Below are 19845 nucleotides of genomic sequence, written 5' to 3'. Positions count from 1 at the left end.
TTTCTCAGCCATTAAGAGAGTTTAGTCATTACATTTATCTGCCAAATTATCTATGGTATATTTTACCAGTTAGTTCTATGTACCACTTGCTCCTGATTGCCTTTGGGTCACGGGTTTGATCTTTCCCTTCACTCTCAGGCTAGTGCAAGAGTATAGCTCAAAGGGGATACAGTTAGAAGAATATATGTAGGGGGCTACTGCATGGGTATGTCCTTATGTAGGATTATTTTCTTTTTATGGCTACCATGGCCGCCGTAACACTATACTATTTAATCTCACATGGACAGTGAATGTGCAACAGCTCCCTAGTGTTATGCCTCTGCACTAGGGTGGATACTGACCCTTTTAATGGTTGTCTGACAAAGGTGAAAGGTCCTCCAAGAGGTGGAAGAGCATTAGCACACTGGTCCTCAACAGATTCTAAGTAAAACGTTTAAAATCCAACTGCATGTACATTCCTCAGTCCATGCATCGTTCAGTTCATATTTTCATCATGTTGGAATACCTACAACTGTGATTGTGAAACAAAGCAAGGAGCAGATCTCCAATGCCCCTTAGAAGTGGAGTGAAGAGGAAGGCATGGGGGTATATGGCATGGAAGAAATGGAGTCCTTGGCTAAGTATAGTACCACAAGAGTAGGTCTATGACATACAAGGAGCATGATCTAAAACAATGTTCACAATATGAGGTAGCCAAATCCAAATCCAAACAGCTTTATTCAACAGAAGTCATAAAAGCGATACAAAACAGCACAGGTACAAAATACACAAATATACAATCTAAAAATGTTACTATTTAAAATATTTACATTTAAAAAAAAAAAAACATTTGAGATACACAAAAATCATTAAGGGTAGCATCCAAAATCACTAAACTTACTCGCTAAGTCTCTTAGATCTAATTACCAATGCCCACCCCAAATATTTGGCCACGGCCACCACAATTACCGGGTATGTGCAGGTACGAAGGAGTCTTAAAGCTTCTACACTCTGTCTTGTGCCTAAAAGTTTACAAACGGGTCTCAACCATACACGCCTCGGGGCCGCGTAGGCAGGGCACGCAAAAAACATGTGAGCTAGGGATTCTACCTGAGATTTACAGTAAAAACATAAGTTGCTACTCGTAGATTTCCATCTAGCAGAAAAGGATTTTAAAGGCAATGCTCCCACCCGCATCTGGAAAAATAGTTTCCTATCAAGCACTTTGGTGACAAGATCCCAGAAGTGTTCTAACCTTGGGGCTGGTTTAATATTCAAAAACTCATCAGTTAGTGAGAGAGATTTGGTTTCCTGGAATACCTTGGCATTTACCCACTCCCAATATTTTACTTTCATGTGCGCTTTAGATGGAAAGGTAGCAGCCAAGGGGTTCTCCAAGAGATCACTCATCCCTAGCGCCACAAGGGATTTTCTGGTCTCGTTGAACAAGTTACTTACCTTCGGTAACGATGTATCTGTAAGAAACATTAGTTAGTTAGATTCCTCACCTTAGAATATCCCCAGGCGTCAGACTGGATCCGGAAGATTTTTCGTCAGCAATACCCCTTGCGCGTCGCTAGGCGTCGTCTGCGGCTCCGCGTCCGTCGTCGGCGTCGTGCGCCGGGATGACGTCGTCGGAGTACTTAGACGCCGCCCTCGCGCGCTGACGTCAGTTCTTGTACATAGCCTTCCGCGCCAGGAACGCAGAGCCATGCAAAGACCGACACTGGTGCCAAAAATAAAATCTAGGGGCCTGAAAGGACAACCTTAACCCTAGATGTCAGTTCGCAGAACGGGGAGGATGGGAGGGTCGGTGAGGAATCTAACTAACTAATGTTTCTTACAGATACATCGTTACCGAAGGTAAGTAACTTGTTCATCTGAAAGAAACACGTTAGTTAGATTCCTCACCTTAGAATAGATACCCAAGCAATACCATCCCCGGTGGTGGGTCTGCGAACCAAGATCACACCAGAAAGTCCTGGAGGACAGAACGGCCAAAGAAGCCATCCCTCCGGACTTGGCTGTCAAGGCAATAATGCCTGGCAAACGTGTGTAGCGAAGCCCACGTCGCCGCCTGACAGATGTCCTGCAAAGGGACTCCCCGTCCCAAGGCAGTAGTAGCCGCCGTGGCCCGAGTAGAATGGGCGCGCAGCCCAACAGGAGGGTCCTTTTTAGCCAAGGAATAGCAGATTTTGATACACAAAACGACCCACCGAGAGATGGTTCGTTTGTGCACAGCTTTCCCCTTCTTAGCGCCCACGTACCCAACAAAAAGCTGGTCGTCCACCCGGAACTGTTTTGTGCGGTCCAGATAAAAGGAGAGCGCACGTTTTGGGTCCAGACGGTGGAGCCTCTCTTCCTCTTTGGAAGGATGCGGAGGCGGAAAGAAGGTGGGCAAGGTGACAGACTGCCCAAGGTGAAATGGAGTCACCACTTTAGGAAGAAAGGAGGGACGAGGCCGAAGGACAACCTTGTCCGGATGAACAGATAGAAAAGGAGGCTTTGAAGATAAAGCCTGGAGCTCACTCACCCGTCTAGCCGAGGTGATGGCTACCAGAAAAGCAGTCTTTAGAGTTAGAAGACGAAGAGGGCAATTGTGAAGAGGCTCGAAGGGAGCGCACATCAGGAATGTCAAAACCAGATTCAAGTCCCACTGAGGCATTACAAAGGGGACAGGAGGGAACGTGTGTGTAATGCCTTTGAGAAAGCGTGTAACCACAGGGGACTTGAAAAGAGAAGGCTGATCAGGAAGCCGCAAGAAGGCGGAGATGGCTGCAAGATAACCTTTCAGGGTGCCCAGGGCAGAGCCCTGCCGGGCAAGAGAAAGAAGGAAGAGGAGAACCTCAGAAAGAGGGGCGGAAAGGGGATCCACAGCCTTTGCTGTGCACCATGCCACAAATTTGTTCCACCGGCAGGCGTATACCGACTTTGTGGAGGGACGCCTGGCTGCCAGAATGATATCACAGACTTCAGGAGGCAAGTCAAATGGCATCAACTGCCGCCGCTCAATCTCCACGCATGGAGGTGGAGGCTGGACAGGTTCGGGTGGAGGACCGTCCCCTGCTGCTGCGACAGAAGATCCTCCCGAAGGGGCAGACGTATCGGGGGATCGGTCAACAGACTGAGTAGCTCGGGATACCAGTATCTTCGTGCCCAATCCGGAGCCACCAAGATGACTTGGGCCCGGTCGTGCCTGATTTTCTTCAGCACTCTGGGCAGAAGTGGTATAGGCGGAAAGGCGTACAACAGACCGCAACTCCACTCGTGACGAAAAGCGTCGGCGAGCGAGTGCCGCCTTGGAAATTCCAACGCGCAGAACTGCTGACATTGCGCGTTCTCTTCGGTGGCGAATAGATCTAACCAAGGCTCTCCCCACTGCTGAAAGAGGCCTTGCACCACTTCGGAGTTCAGACGCCATTCGTGATCCATCATGCACCGGCGGCTGAGTTCGTCTGCTCTGGCGTTCAGAGAGCCCGCCAGATGTTGAACCACCAGGGTGACGCCCTGGTGTTCCAGCCATGTCCAGAGGCGCAGAGCCTCCTGACAAAGGGTCCACGACCCCACCCCGCCCTGTTTGTTGCAGTACCACATGGCGGTGGTGTTGTCCGTGAACACCTGCACGACACTTCCCCTGACAGAGGGAAGGAAGGCTTTCAGTGCAAGCCGGATCGCTCTCAACTCCAACAGGTTGATGTGGAGACGAGACTCCGCCGGAGACCAGAGGCCTCTGATCTCCGCCTCTCCCATATGGCCACCCCATCCGTCACTACGACATGCTCCGGTTGGGGAAGGGAGAGGCTCTTGCCCTTGACCCACTCGCGGTCCGTGAGCCACCACTGCAACTGCTGTGCAGTACCCTCCGAGATCAAGACATGGTCGGACAGGTTGCCGTGATGCTGGGCCCACTGAAACTTCAGGTCCCACTGCAGAGCCCGCATGCGCCGCCTGGCGTGATGCACTAGTAGGATGCAGGAGGCCATCAGCCCCAGAAGCCGCAACACTAACCTGACCGAAACCCGGGATAGAGGCCGAAAGATGGGAATCAGGGCCTGTATATCCCGGACCCGCTGTTCCGGTGGATGGACCCGGAACTGCGCCGAATCGAGAACCACTCCGATGAAGAGGAGCTTCTGAGAGGGACTCAAGTGTGACTTCGGCACGTTGATGGAAAACCCCAGCAAATGCAGGAGATCCGCCGTAGTCTGGAGGTGGGAGACGACTGCCTGGGGCGAGCCCGCCTTCAACAACCAGTCGTCGAGATAGGGGAAGACTGGGACCCCTGATCTGCGCAGATGAGCTGCGACCACCGCCATCACTTTCGTGAACACCCGAGGGGCACTGGTGAGGCCGAAGGGGAGCACGGTAAACTGAAAGTGCTCTTGGCCCACCGTGAACCGCAGGTAACGCCGGTGGGCCGGCAGGACGGGGATATGGAAATATGCGTCCTGCAAGTCCAACGCTACCATCCAGTCTCCAGGGTCTAGGGCAGCTAAAACCTGAGCCAACGTTAGCATCTTGAACCTTTCCTTTCGGAGGAAGGCATTGACGTTCCGGAGGTCCAAGATAGGGCGCAGGCCCCCCTTGCCCTTCTTGGGAACTAGAAAGTAGTGGGAATAACAACCACGACCTACTTCTGGACTCGGAACGCGCTCGACGGCCCCCTTGGCCAAGAGAGCCGAAACTTCCTCGCGGAGAAGATCCAAATGATCCCCCGAGATACGGTGGTGCTGCGGTGGCATGGCTGGAGGGGTCGTCTCGAAGGGGAGGGAGTAGCCCCTTCGGACGATTTGCAGCACCCACCTGTCCGATGTTATGGACCGCCAGTGGAGCAGGTGATGGCGAACTCTGCCGCCCACTGGCGTGGTATGGGCCTGAAAGCTCGGACTAGGAAGGCTTTGAGGCGGATGCTGCCGGGGTGGATGTGGGCTGACCACGTCGGCCTCCATTTCCGCCACGGCGGAAGCCACGTCCACGACCGCGCGCAGGCTGGTTCTGCGGCTGGTGGCTTTGCGGACGTGAGGAGGCGCCCCTTCCTTGGCCACGAAAGGGGCGAAAAGCGGAGGTGTGCGCCCGCGGAGCCGAGAGGCCCAAGGACTTGGCCGTAGCCCGGGAGTCCTTAAAGCGGTTCAGCGCACTGTCCGCCTTCTCACCAAACAGGCGAGTGCCATCAAAGGGCATGTCCATGAGGGTGTTCTGGACATCCCCGGAAAATGACGTGGACCGCATCCAGGCGTGGCGGCGGAGCGCCACCGTGGTGGAAATCGCCCGACCTAGCGAGTCCGTGGTGTCAAGCCCACATCTTATGGCGTGCCGTGCTGCATCCCTCCCATCGGCCAGAGCCTGGGTAAGACGCGTCCGGACCTCCTCCGGACACAGGGGCAGCACGTCCTCCACCGTACCCCACAGGGAATGGGAATAACGGTCCAAGAGACAGGCGGTATTTAAGGACCGCAGGCCCAAACTAAGGGACGAGAACAGTTTCTTGCCAAACTGCTCGAGTCTCTTGGAATCCCGGTCCGGCGGAGCGGTCGGGAAGGAGGATTGGGAAGTAGAGGCCTGGATAACCAGACTCTCGGGGGTGGGGTGTTGGGACAGGAAACTGGGGTCGCCCGGAGCAGGGCGGTGGCGCCTGGCAACGTTCCTATCCACAGGAGGAACTGTGGAGGGCTTGGACCAGGTGCCCTGCAGAACGTCAGTGAGGGCCTCGTTAAACGGCAGCAGAGGCTCAGTGGAGCTTGCTGAGGTTTGAAGCACCTCAGTGAGGATGTTGGTCCTCACAGCCACGGCAGGCAACTCGAGCCCAAGGGCCTCAGCCGCCTTGCGCAGCACCACAGAAAATGCTGCACCCTCCTCCGAAGCCACGGTCGGAGGAGAAGTGAATCCAGCGTCTGGCGAGGTGTCCAGCCCGCTGGCCTCCCCCAGTTCATCTGCCCAGTCCTGAGAAAGCTGTGACCGAACAGCCAGAGGGTCCTCGAACCCCTCCCAGTCGCCCCCTTCTTCCGATTCCTGATAAACAGGAGGAATGATCGGAACCGGACTGTAGAGATGGTAGGTCTCTAGCGGCGTCGGATGCGGCGTCGGCGGACGCCGTGCCGGCGTCGGGTCCGGATGAGGGCTAAACTGGGGCGTCGGCGTCACAGGCGTCGGCGTCGGCGGCGCCGGTGACGGCGTCGGTGGTTCAGGCGTCGGCGCCGGTGGAGGAGTGACAAGGTCAACCGGCGTCGACTGGGGCCCAGGCATGGGCCCCGCGGGGACCTGCGGCGTCGAGACCGGAGTCGTCGACGGCGCCGGGGCCGGAGCCGCCGGCACGCGAGGTCGCCCAGTCGAGCCCGCGGGGCCCGAAGGCGCGCCAGCGGGCGTCGACGGCGGGGCCAGGCTCCTCATGGCCGAGAGGAAGGCACTGATCTCCGCCGGCGCCGCGTTAGTCCCAGGGACCGGAAGGTATGGGGGCGGACGCGGCACCTGCGGCTCCGCCGGAGCCGCGGGGGTGGAACCACTTGGACCCTCGGCCGAGTCGCGCGACCGGCGAGGGGAGTCCGAAGAGCGATGTCGCCTCTTGGACTTCTTTGAGTGTTTGGACTTACCCGACGACTTGGAGCCCGACGATCGATGGTGGCGTCGGCTCGGGCTCCGCGAGCGATCCTTGGACCTCCTCCTGGACCGGGATCGCGCACGACGCGGAGCCGAGTGGCGAAGCTCGAGAAGCTTGCGGGACCGCTCCCGCCTAGCCTTCGAAGTCAAGGCCTGACAGTCGTTGCACGACTCCGCGTCGTGGTCGAGGCCTAAGCAGTAGAGGCACCGGCGGTGGTGATCGGTCACCGACATCAGTCGATGACAATCTTCACAAGCCTTGAACCCAGGCATCCTACCGGCACCAGATGTCGACAGACAAGGATCAAAAATGATCAAAAAGATTTAGTCAAAAAAGACTAAAAGGGGTAGCTCTCCCGGATCTGCGCTTACTGGCGCGGAAAAAAGAAGAACTGACGTCAGCGCGCGAGGGCGGCGTCTAAGTACTCCGACGACGTCATCCCGGCGCACGACGCCGACGACGGACGCGGAGCCGCAGACGACGCCTAGCGACGCGCAAGGGGTATTGCTGACGAAAAATCTTCCGGATCCAGTCTGACGCCTGGGGATATTCTAAGGTGAGGAATCTAACTAACGTGTTTCTTTCAGATAAGCCAAACAATCTTCCGGGAGCCTGCCAAAGACATTATATCCAGAAAGCCCTCCGCATACTGGGCTAAATCCGGGGAGGTCCACAGGCGACGCCAGTATAAGATTGGACGAAGCCTGGCTACATCGGCTATTGAATTCTTGCCTAGATCATATCTTAAAGGAACAATGGGCGTGCTCTGGGGGAGAGAAGTAATGCTACGCAAGAACCTGTTTTCCGAAATAATTAAAGGAGACAGGTTCTCGTAGCACCACAGTTGAGCACCATATAGAGCCGAGCTCACCGCTTTTGCACTATACACCTGAAGCACAGGTCTAATAGGCTTCGAGGGAGACTTTTTAAATTCACCAGCAAGAGCTCCAGCAATTTGCCTATGTTTTAAGGTAGACACGTCACGCTGTAGTTTCCACAAAAAATTGTTTTGGATGTTAACACCTAGGTAATTAAAAGCCTGTACTTGTTCGAGCGGATTTTTAAATAAAACAAAAGTATTTTTTTTTTTTTTTTTTTTTTTTTTTTGGAAAACCTTTATTTAACAGTATGTGCAGACAAATACGGGCCTACAACCCTCGGGCCGGCCTCGACAAAAAGGGGCACATCAGCAAGCAATTATACGATTCAGCAGCATATCAGTACAAGCGCGAATAGACCAGATTACGTTATACACAATTGTGCCGCCGAGCGCCAGGATGATGAGGTTTAAGTTTTATAAAGTTTTGAAATAAGTCCATAGCAACAGGTCTGGAAGGATCCGAATCAGAGCAATGCAGTTAGGACTATAGTGGGCAACGATCATCAGAAGAGTCAGCAAGCATTATCCGTAAGGTAATCAATCGCACTCAATAAAATCAGGATAGAAAAGAAGCATATCACATGACGATCCCCAAGCACTACCCACAAGTTCCCAATCCTCCCCTCGACCCAAGAAATAAGAAAGGAAAGAACAAACGAGAAAGGTAAAGAGTAGAAAGGGAGAAAAGAAAGAGAGAAAAGAAATAAAGAAAAAGGAGGCCCATAGAAAAAAAAAAAAAAACCAACAAGGAAATATACCCCCCACCCTACACGCATGCAGAGGCTACGGCCTACCCCCCCTAGCAGTGTGTCTGTCGCCCCAAAAGAGTACCCGAAATGTAGGAGAAGAGAAAGAGAAGAAAAAGAGAAAGAATGTCACGGTTGATCGGAGGAGGGCCAAGGATCTATTCAATACAAGCAAAATCGTTACCCGCGGTCACCCAACCCCAGGCCCCGACCTAACACCCTGCTACATGTACCTCCAACAGTCACAAGTCCCAGTCCCAGCCATATACGTATCAATGTGCAACAAGAAAAACCCCCTTCCTCAGCCTTGGCCCCTTCGAATCTGCAGTCCAACAGAGTCCAATTGCAGTACAGCCAACCTGGACGGGATGGGCCACCATGGAGTCCGTTGCAGCAATCGAGGGGTAAGAGACAAGTCAAACTGGAGCGAAGCTCGATAGTAAAGGACCACAGAATGCGCCACTGCTATGCGGTGGCTAGCACTACAGGGAGCAGGACGATGCATAAATCCCAGAGTAGCGGCCGGCCGATGTACGGGAAGCAAGTCCAGGAGGACGCTCAGAGACGTGGCACCAAAGGACAAAGGAGATGGGCAAAACGGCGGCTGAGGCACAAGCTCCGGCCATACCAAGGGAGCAGGATTGTCAGACTCCTCCAGGGCAGAGCCGAGGAGTACCGCAGCGGGCACTGGGACACGTCCCCCCGTCACTGCCACATACCTCAACTCGGGTGATCCACCGACAGTCGACTGAAGATGTGGCTTAACATGCCGCACTGGAGAATCATCATGGCCAGCTGAAAAAGTCCGATCAAACCGGTCCTCCAAACCAGTGGCAGAGTCGCGGAAGGCCAACCACAGGTCCTCCAGTGCTGCCAGGATGTCGCGAAGCCCCAGCGGTGGATCAGGGATGGAGGGTGCTGTTGCGTCCGCCATCTTAGGCAAGCAACCATCGAGCGCCCCGGGAAGCAAGCCCCCTTCACCAACCATCGGTATCTGGAAGGTGATAAGCTCTCTGCGGGGCCCCGGTGGTGCAGGAAACGTGGAGGCAGCCGGTCGTGGAAAGGCTTCAAGGACAGGGGAATCTGTGGTGCAGGGAAACCCACCGGCGAGACCAGGGCTTCCGATGCGGAAGATGGCGTCCGCTGCTGTAGGCTGCAACAAAGAAGCGATCCCGGCCCTCTCCCAGCTGGGCCGGGATACAGTATACGGGAGCTGGATACAATGTTGCGAGCGGGGCGCGCTGGGCAGCCGAGCATGAAAAAGGCTGCTGTGAGAATCCCAGCGCCGCGCTCCAGGTCCGGTGTACCGGCTCCTCCCTCTCCACAGCGGCCGCTGCTATCGTTGTCGCCGCCGGCCGTCCCCACTAAACAATGGCCCGGCTGCGACCGTTTGGAAGGCCGGAATGGAAACCGGGGCCCAACTCCGCCGGGGCAGCTCCGTTTTCGACCGGAGTCAAAGTATCGTGGTCAGGGACGTGGCGCAGGTAAGCGTAGGGCTCGGAGGCGCAGGATTCTTGCCAGGATATCGACGAAGGGCGAAAGGGTCGGCGGAGCCGAAGAGCTAGGCGGCCATCTCGGCTGCAGGCTAGGCTCCTCCCCAACAAAAGTATTTTTAAAAGATTTGTGTGGCCTAAATACCATAAGCTTTGTTTTTTTAATGTTCACCTCAAGGCCACGGTCAACACAAAAGGTCTCGAAAATGTCCAATGAACGCCGAAGACCGCGAGGTGTATATGAGGTAGCACTCCTAGGGAAAACTAGACGATAATCCTATTTATTGTACAGTATCAGTAAAGTCTTTGGTACTCTGGTGTGGTGCCCTGGTATTGGACACAAATAATATCATGATGTAGAAGATCTGGAAGGTTGTCTAGACCCAACCTTGTACAGACGTTAGTTGCTGGTTGTAGTATTGCTATCAGAAGTAACAAAAACCTCCTTATGTTGTGTTTCAGACTCTGTTCGGTGGGGGCACAGAGCTAACATAGGCTACTTGGCCTCAACTGAGGTGGCTAAAGTCATTTGCCACTAAAGTCCTGGGGTCTGTCCAAATTTGGGTCTGCAAACTGGGCCACGTACAACCCTTTTCGCCCTTGACCACGATGGTAGTGATTGCAAGCAGTCACAGGATTGTCAGGGCAGTAGCGTTCAAAAGCTCTGAAACTCAACAGTAAGTTAACAGACACAATAATGCAATGTTCAAGCAAGAATTTATCTTTTATGAAAGAAGAAAGTACTTTAATTCCACAGCAGAACTAAGCTCAACATAATTAAATGGTAGCAACATACATGGTTGTAAACTAAGTTACGATAGACATTGAGGTTCTAGAACCCCTACTTCCTAGTGTCTTTCCAGTATTCCCCCTTCCCTCCCACTATGGTTGAGACCCTGTATACATAGTTTTAACACCACGGGTTTTAGACAAGGACTAGACACAGGTGGAGAGAACTTAACTTCTCTCACATGAGAGCAGTGCGACTTCAGATCAATCACTCTTGTCTCCTTGTTAGCAAAATATCTTACTGAGCATTGTAGGGCCAAGTATGCGTATTAAGTATTTAGACGCTTATGTATGGTAGCCCCACATTTGTAATATATGGCTTCTGTAGCAGTTCGGGCAGTGTGGCAAGAGCAGATAGCTCCCGCCCTCATGGGAGCAGCTAGGTCGTGCCGGTAGCCTCTCTCGGGACGATGGCCTTGGGGGTAATCGAGGGGCACACCTGCACATCAATGGCTGGTCTCAACACCGCCGTTCTTCCTTAATGGTTAAGGCAAGTCCTCGGGTGGCAATCTCCTACTAATGGTGTCCTCAGTCAGTTGCTTCATTTGGCCCAATAAGGTGCTCTCGTTTGGCGGTGACACACTCCTTCATTCCAGCATCAGAAGCGATAGCAACAATGTCTCACCAGGCAGCAATCTGTCACGTGACACAAGTCTACAATTCTGGTAGAGTTCTTAAATTCAGCTTAAAAGGAAAATGCATAGAGCAACTGGGAGAACCATTCATCACACTGGTTTATTAATTTATTTTCTTCACACACGTTTTCCCTCTGCACGCCCTCACATCCTTCCCTAGACGAGTGGCATAGCTTATCTACTGCAAATTATTCTCCCAAGCTCCCCTATACTTTGAAGGGTAGTAGCTTGCATCTACTCCTTAAAAGAAATGCCAGGAGGTGCCCAATGATGAAGCATGCACCCATCGGGTGGGTGAGGGTCGTCGTCCGTAACCAGGAAGGGTTTTCTGCAACACTATACTAGAATTAGAATCTAGTTTTTGAAGTGGCAGCCCATTCTATTTGTGGTTTTGTAAATACCATGGAGGTTGAACTGGCTGCCTGCTAATCCTCAAGACCCTAATGCGTGTTAGACATTATAGCCCTTAGCAATAGAGCTGGCTCAGAGCAGGAGTATTGAAAACACAGGAAAAAAGTTCCATGAGATCTTTGCCCCTACCCGTTATCAGCCTTCCTGAAAAAGTATTTACATACAGACAAAAGGGCAAGCCCTGCGTAAACGTGTGATCACCTTAAACAATAGAAACTGCAGTCCCACTCCTCAGCCCTACAATCTACCAAATGGCAGTGCTCAGGAAGAACTAATCGGCAGTACTTTGCTGTAGTAGAGGACATCTTTTGTATCATCACCCCCTCCCCCGGTAATTGGACTAATGCTGCTGGTTTTTAGGCTCTTTAGTGCACTAGTCCAACGTATCCAGGCGCCAGTGCATGTGCTCCGATGCCCAAAGTACGTGTACAATTGTCTAATACCAGATTGGCTCATTTAACTTACTTGTAAGATCCAAGTGGTACCCAGGGCTAGTCATTTAAATGTCATATGTGTACTGCAGCACTTAATTGCTCCACCACTGCTGTAACATGGTGAAAATGTGACCCTAGGCCTTACACTGCAGCCTGGTCAGGCAGCTTAAACCTGCCAACTCAACATGGCAAAATAAACCTTTTTGCAGGTCAAAGCATTCCTTTTTAATTGTATTAAGCCACCACTACGGAAGGCTTTGGTAGCCCACCAGGCAGGGTGCTTGGCATTAAAAAGAAGGGTATGTTCATTTTGTGTTTAACAGCTCTGACATTGAGAACAAGAAATTGCCGTTTTCCATATAGCAATGCTGGTGGTCCACAGAGTTTCAACAGCCACCGTGCCAAGTGCTAACTTCCTTTTGGGACCACTAAAGATACTAAGGACGATCACACCTTCGTCTACCTCCTCCTTTGTGTAGGCAGAGAGGCTGCCATCTCCTCCAGCAGGAAACATCCTGTTGCAAAAGCGTGCTTACAGGAGTGGCTCATTATGTTGTGTACACCACAGGGTGTGCCCAGGGCTTCTCTCAGGAGAAGAAAGCTATCGACATCTTGGTTTAGGGCAGAGGAGTGTATCCTGGGATTGTTTGAGGGACAACTCCCCAGGAAGTGATGTAACATAAGAAGGGTAGCCTCATGGGAAGTATTGCCCCATTGACTAGGGAGTCATCCCCTCTCCAAACAATAAGATGGCATAAAAGTGGCACTGCAGACCCTCAGATCATTACTGAACTGGAAGAAGACAGAAGCCTCCCCTGATGCTCCCTAGACACAGCACAGAGAGGCTGCACTATAGACTGTACTGCACCTGCTGCCCCCAGGAACCCACAAAGAAGTATGTGCCTGCTGTGCTCACTCGTAAAATAGAACTCCACTTGTGCAAGAACAGAAGAAGTGATTCAAAGAGATAGGTAACTAGCCTTCTGTTAAGCTTCAGGACCTAAAAAAGCTAAACGAACCTGCACCTTTTGAAAGCCCAACTGCCCGGAATGCTTCCCCACCAGTGGACGACGAAGTGCCAGTTGGGCAACCGAATCAGAGCATTCCCGAGTTCTCCTCAAGTCCGTAGGACCCATAGCCGAGGTTAAAGCGGACTCCTGTCCCCCAAGGAAAAGGATTTGCTTACCTGTATGTGAACGCTGATCCTGCTGTAACTGGGATACTAGCTGACCAGTGAAGACTGACCTGCACTGGCCTCACTTCTTGCAATTTGGGCATCGAGTGATGAGGTCGGAGACGGCCCCTGAAGTTCGTGGACCCTAGGTCCACCACTCCCCAGGCAAACTCACTGTATGTCTTCCCTAGCATCAGGACCACTTCTCGACTGTAAGGAAGAAATGACACTGACCCTCAGGCTGCTGACTACGCCCTTTGGCTACTAACAACATCCAGTGATTTATTGCATCCAAGAGCTTAAGGTTAAAGTATTTTACTTAACTTTGAAAAATCATACCTCCTGTTCCCCTCGATAGATTTGTCAGTTTGGTGTCCAATTTAAGATAAAAATGCACTCTATTTTTATAAATTGGTGTAAACGATTTTTATTTTTTTGTGTCTCTTATTTATTAACTGTTTTGATACTTCTGAGTGTTTTACACATAGTACTTTGACTAAACCGGACAGTCTGTGCCTCAGCTACCCAGGACTGGGCAAAAGGTTATGTTAAAGAAACCAAATTGGACCTGACAGACATTATGACTTTCTGAGGAAACGGTGTGTATTATAAGGTGTGATTGTGAGACCTCACCGTGTAATAGACTGCCAACCCTTCTTAGGACCAGTCAGGCTTAGTTTGTCAAACCTTAGCTCAATCCTGGGTAGCTGGGGCTTCGAGCAGTCGGGAATCAACAAAGGAACAAGTATAAAGCATTTAAACAGTACCAATACAACTAAAGAAGAGAGAAACACTACTCTTAAGAAATCTGATACAAATTTACAAAAATAAGTTATCTGTTTATGGATTTAAGGACTCTACGACAGAAAAGATCTACCGGAGGGTTCAGGAGATGTAGCTTTTTAAAGAAACCATAAATCAAGACTTGTCACTCAACCGGGAGCAAGCATTGGCAAATTCAACAAATTTGACACTAACAAACTTTTTCAGCACAAAGTTACATCAAGGATGAATGCAGTTGCTTAGAAGCACTATAGGTGACCAATTGTGGTGGAAATCCAGTCAGAGGAACAACAAGGTCCGAAGAAACAGTTACCTTCACCAGAAAAGCAGTCTTCAGTCCAGTTCCAGCATTAATGGTCCATTGTCATTGACTTTTGTGGGGTGGTCCTGACACAAGGGATACAGGATGTTGAAGATGCTGTGCAATTGACGGAGATCTTCCTGGGGTTACTCCTTGGCCCACAGTCCAGGTAGTGAGACTTTGGCCACAGGGGTTAATGCCCCTCGAAGCCCTTTTTAGTCCAGCAAAAGTCTAGCTGCCACTGGACTACTGGTCATGAGACACGCTGAATCCAGTGGTTCCCTTCTTTTGGCGATAACTCTAGTTCTTGGTGACCAAACTGCACTCTGACGACTCTCCTGGGTCCAGCAGACTCGGTGCAACTTTTAGGCATCAGGTCTTGGTCTCCCAGCGATTCAATGATCTGGGCTACCAACTCACCCAGACAGCCTTCCTCTGCATTTGTGACCCTGTGCTGTGAACCAGAAGTCAGCCAACTGACTTTTGCCATCTTCTAACTGGGCTCGGGGGATGACTTCTCCATGAGCAGTACACCACAGGCACAGTCCTCTCTTTGCTAGCTCAAGAAGCAGCAGGTGCAGTCCAACTTCGGTGTAGCCTCTTTCTTGCCATGTCCAAGGTCAGCAGGGCAGTCCTTCTTCGGTCCTCTTCTCCAGTCCAAACGACATCTGAGTTCTGGGGGCCTAGGCCGCCTCTTTTATGCCCAGAGGGTGCTCAAGGGGAGGTTGCAGTCACTAGTTGATGGGCTACTTGCTTTCCTTTCACCTGATGACAACTTCCTGTGAAGTGCGGCATCTAGCTATCCCAGAGTGCTCTTTTCTGCCTACTCTCAATAGGTCTGAACCCTCCTCTTAGTGTTTGGAGCTCGGTAACCCATCCTAGAGGTGTGGCTACCTGGGGGCCACTAGACCATGGAAACACCGGTTTGGTCATTGTTTCCCCCTTTCTGTCCCCCACGCCAACCTGTCTACCCATACAAAAGAGGCAACTTCCCCGTTGACGAGCGTCTTTTGGGCTAACACCCTGTGTGGTTTCCTGCCAGAAGGCGGTTACACCTCCTCCAGTGGCAGGCCTCTATTTTTGCCTGTCCTGGGAGCCGTTTAAATGTCTCCCCATGTGGGCAGAAGGCTGCCCCATGGCCAGCATCTGCAAAAGGCTACTGGGAAACTTGGGGAACAGCGTGATAACTTTCTAAGAATACCATGTAGCAACAAACATCATTAAATTTGACTTGGGCATCAAGTTGGGCTTATTGTAACGAGTTGTTTGATACCTCGAAGTACCAACTATAGTAGTACCATTGAGAAGTTAGCACAGCTGAGTTGTCAGTGTGTAAGGCTGTACTCATCAATAAGGCTACTAGCCTCTCTCACAGTAAAAATGACAATTGTGAGTTTTTACTGTTAGAACATGTAAAACACATGATCTGCTTTTTTGATATGCTGCACCCTGCCTTAGTACTCGATAGGCCTGCCTTATACAAATTAAAAAGGGAGGTTTGGGCATTTGCTATTATTCGAAATGCAAAGTCAAGTTAGTAGTTTTAAACTTCTCTACCAGTCTGCTGTGGCATTTTAATTAGGGCTGGGCGTAGTTCATGGAGTTCCGCTTAGTGACAAAAAAACTCATCGGATTTCCACAAGCGGCGGAGTTCGGTGTGAACTGCTGTTCGCGCCGATCTTCCTGCAGCTCGGGTAGAAATTCTACCCGAGCGGCAGGTTGCGCTCGCCAACTTACCGTTGGCGAGCGCGAGCAGGGAAAAACCTCAGCTGTGCTACACAGAGCTGAGTTTTCTGCACTCTGGGAGCACCGTGGAACGCAGAGTTAAGAAAACTCTGCAAACTCCACGAACTGAGTTCACCGCCCAGGGCTAATTTTAACTTACAGGCTCCAAGCACCCATGGTACCATACATCAGAGACTTAGAAGTGGCTTAACTTGTGACAACTGGGTAGAGACCAATTGAACATACATGGTAAAGGGCCAGGACACGGTCACTGAGATCTGGTTAGTAGTTCTCAGTTGACTCTCAGAGTTGAAAAACCAGCACCATAAGTCCAAAGGTTTGAGGGTGATCATGCAAAAACAGCCATTTCCTTAGAGACTTGATTATATGATGAGTTCTCACAGCCACACCACATAATAACCCACTTTCTTACACTTACTAACAAAGTCTTCACAGAATTTCTAAAGGTACTCCTGTCTCCATCCTCCAGCGAACGGAATGCAAGCAATACAATTCTGATGAAACTGACCTAATCCTGCATCGTGTGCCAGGGGAATCCAAAATGATCCCACAGGCTCAAGTACTCAGACTCACTCACACATGCATTCCTAAAAGAATACATACATGTACTATACACACTCAACATGCACAGCAGATGCCGGTGCAAGGTTCTAGGTTTTTACATAAATGCACGACATTACATTAGAAGGATGAGCAGCACACCCGCTCTGTGCCACAGACAGAGAAAAAAAAAAGATTATGATCACACTTCAAATTTACAAAACATGTGCATTGCCACCACCACTTTATATGATGTACCCAAGTCATGGCTGTGGACAGTAGTCCATTGCCTAATATGGGGGCATGCTTGGTGTCCCTCTATAGGTCACAGGAAAGATGCCAGACCACGCATTTCCAGATACAGGCATAGGCTTATATGCACACACCACGTTAAGGTATCGGCAGGGCCAAAATAAATGCTAGGATAACAGTTTCACATGCAGTGAGACACTCGGTGAAGTGTAACCCTCCATCTACAATGCAGGGACATTCTTGTAATATTGCACAGCAAATGAGGGTTCAGTATGTTCAACTAATATTCCCAATGAATATTTGTTTATTACTCATAATTTTATTTTACTATACCCATGCCTTTTGCTTGATCACGCTTCACCACAAGATTAAAAAGAGGTGTGGCAAGGTCTGATGCAAATTGTGGATGGCACTGGAACTACCTGTCAGCTGATGATGACCTTTGAACCAGCTAGGCCGGTGGCCTCTGCTCCAGTTGTTGCCAGCTCTGCCCAGTGATGACTGCTTTGATTTCTGCACACATAGGGAATGGACAAATGGGTCCAGACAGGCTTCCCACAGGTGGCCTTTACCGCCTGCAGCCAACAGGTAAACCGGCCAAAGACGTATAGCAACATGGTGTGTTGTTGCAGTATGGCACTGTTTGTGGGAGTAGAATGCAGACTATGGTCTGGGGGCGGGGGAGCAGAGTTAACAGTAACACCTCACCAAGGACATGAGCACCTGGTGTCACTTTCTGTATTGTATGAATAATCCTGGCCTCATCAGGCCCACCAGTTCCCCAAACATTATCATCTGCAGCACACTGCCAGCCCGGATGTGTCAAACAACCCAAGGCTTCAGACTTAGGAATTTTGTTACAAGTGTAGAATGTGCTTTTCATAACTGCCTGGGAAGTGTAGATATATCTTCACCATCGTTACATGATTAACCTTTCCGTCTTTGCTGAGATCCCTTCTAAGGATTATAATTACTGTAATCAGGGCTGCGTAGTCATTTATGCATCAATCTGTACTTGTGTAAGTAGACGGTTACACTCTTATCTTCATCCAACTTCCTTTATACCGTTTCCAAATCCTACAGTCCCACTATATTGAGACAAAACGAAATAATAACAAATAATCATTATATATTGAATAATAATATAATACAAAATAATGTTAGTTAACTGATCCAAATAAAATATGTCTACTCTCCTGCTCATGACCTGAGCACGAATACATGAACATAACCTCTCCTGTGGCAGGTTAGGTTCACAGAAGGAGGCACATGATGACCATTACTCGACTCCCCCAGCCATGTCCCTTATTTGTAGGTCCTCTGATAGGGCTTTATATGTGGATTTTACCTGGTCGCTGATCGTCTCCCAGAGCGTGACCCTTATAAACAATTCTATAAAACAAGCTATCAAACGGATTACTTCAGGTAGAATTTTAGTTCATACTCCATCGGCATGTAGCTGCACTGTTTTTTGGGTATGGTTCAGCAGGCATTGGTTTGGGTGTTGGGTACGGCATTTTCTACAGACTGCAGTTGCCTTGTGTCCTAGCTGTACTGTTTGCAAGTTGGGATTTCCTTGGAGGCAAATAAGGAAGAGGAATTCCCCAGAGATCACTGGAAGTCTGCAGTAGGTGTAGGAGGATTACGGTATGGCACTTCACATCTCTACTGCTTCAAAACGCGTATTAAAGGGTTTTTTGATTTACACAATACAACAATAGCGATTTAATATATGTAGCACTGGGATACTGATAAATGTCTACGGTGTTGAACCCTCGTGCAAATGCTGCAAGTATAATTTTGCATTGTGGTACTTCTTAGAAGACAACTCAAATTAGAGTCTCAGAGGTATATAAAATGGATTTCTAAATGCATATGTATTCATGCGGATCTCTGGGTGCAAATGATCAGATGATGTGTGTATATCTAAGGACAAAAGCGGCCTGTAGGTGCGTGGTTACATGTACCTTGAGCGATGTATGTGCTCATATGCGAGTGCACTGGTGCGTGAAAATATGTGGGTGTTATTTTAATATCTGTCCCTCGGGAGGAAAGCCATTCTTTAAAACTGGGCCTTTGTGGCACGAACCAGCTGTAAAAGAAAAGAAAGAGTAACATGTGTACCATTACTAGACAAGCTCTCGCACAGGCTTCACACAATTGCGTTAAAAAGATGTGCACTTATTGTTTTTAATGCAATTTATGAAGGTTTGCAAACAGTGAACTGTGTGTGAGGCAGAGATGGTACACATGGAAAGCGGCGAGGCGATACATCAACTTACTTTCAAAACCATCTATTTGTAGAATTTCCATAATTCCCTCATCGGCCACAAGCCGGCACTATTTTCACAGTCTGGTCTGCAAGGTAGATATGTGTGTGTGTGTGGGGCGGGGGGGGGGGGGGGGGCTTACATTTGCTTTACCTCCTAATTAACAATAAGATGGCTAAAACCATATATTATACCTTTTTATCTGTTTAGTGCAAGGGAATGACACAGTTTGCTGCCGAGACACAATATTGCACCAGCGAATTCATTTAAACCCCCAAAATGAGAAAATGAACTTACCTTGGCATCCACTTCTGGGTCATCAAAGAACCCCTCAGGGAGGGCTTCTGCAGTGTTCTCTTTCCTGAAACATTTCATAGTAAACGGTTACCCAAGTGGAACACACACCGTTCACTGAAAAGTGACAACTTGCGCCATCTTCTGGCAAATATTAGATAATCATTCAAACTGCTGATTCACCTGCATCACTTTGTATCAACAGTACAAGTACAACAGATAAGAGAATAAATAAAGCAGTTATTACAACAGTACAATATATCCTTAATGTTAATTTACATGATAGAAAGTGACCTGTTGGTTTTGCAAATTAATCTTTTCTATGAACGTGCTCGCAGGCACAGTAATGAGATACATTAGAAGCTTCAAAAACACTTCTAATACTTAACGAAACATCAACTAAAGGACTGAAGAAGTTAATTACATTTAATAAAAAATATTTGTGGTAGCTACATAGATACATACTGTCGACTCTTCCAGGCTTCAGACTGATCTGGAAAACGTTTCAGCGGCAATGGCTCTC

General features: G+C 49.8%; 1 protein-coding gene across 1 annotated transcript in view; it reads right to left on the bottom strand.

Annotated features, from left to right (window-relative positions):
- Positions 1-19845, bottom strand: part of ZNF830 (zinc finger protein 830) — a 176815-nt gene that overhangs the window by 58945 nt on the left and 98025 nt on the right. Inside the window, exon 7 of the mRNA XM_085606863.1 lies at positions 19326-19389. Within this exon, the coding sequence (XP_085462989.1) occupies positions 19326-19389 (64 nt within the window). The remainder of the gene's footprint in view (positions 1-19325; positions 19390-19845) is intronic.

Source organism: Triturus cristatus, chromosome 5_2 (genome assembly GCF_964204655.1).
Source record: "Triturus cristatus chromosome 5_2, aTriCri1.1, whole genome shotgun sequence".
NCBI classification, from domain to species: Eukaryota; Metazoa; Chordata; class Amphibia; order Caudata; family Salamandridae; genus Triturus; species Triturus cristatus.
This window is presented reverse-complemented; position numbering and strand designations above follow the sequence as displayed.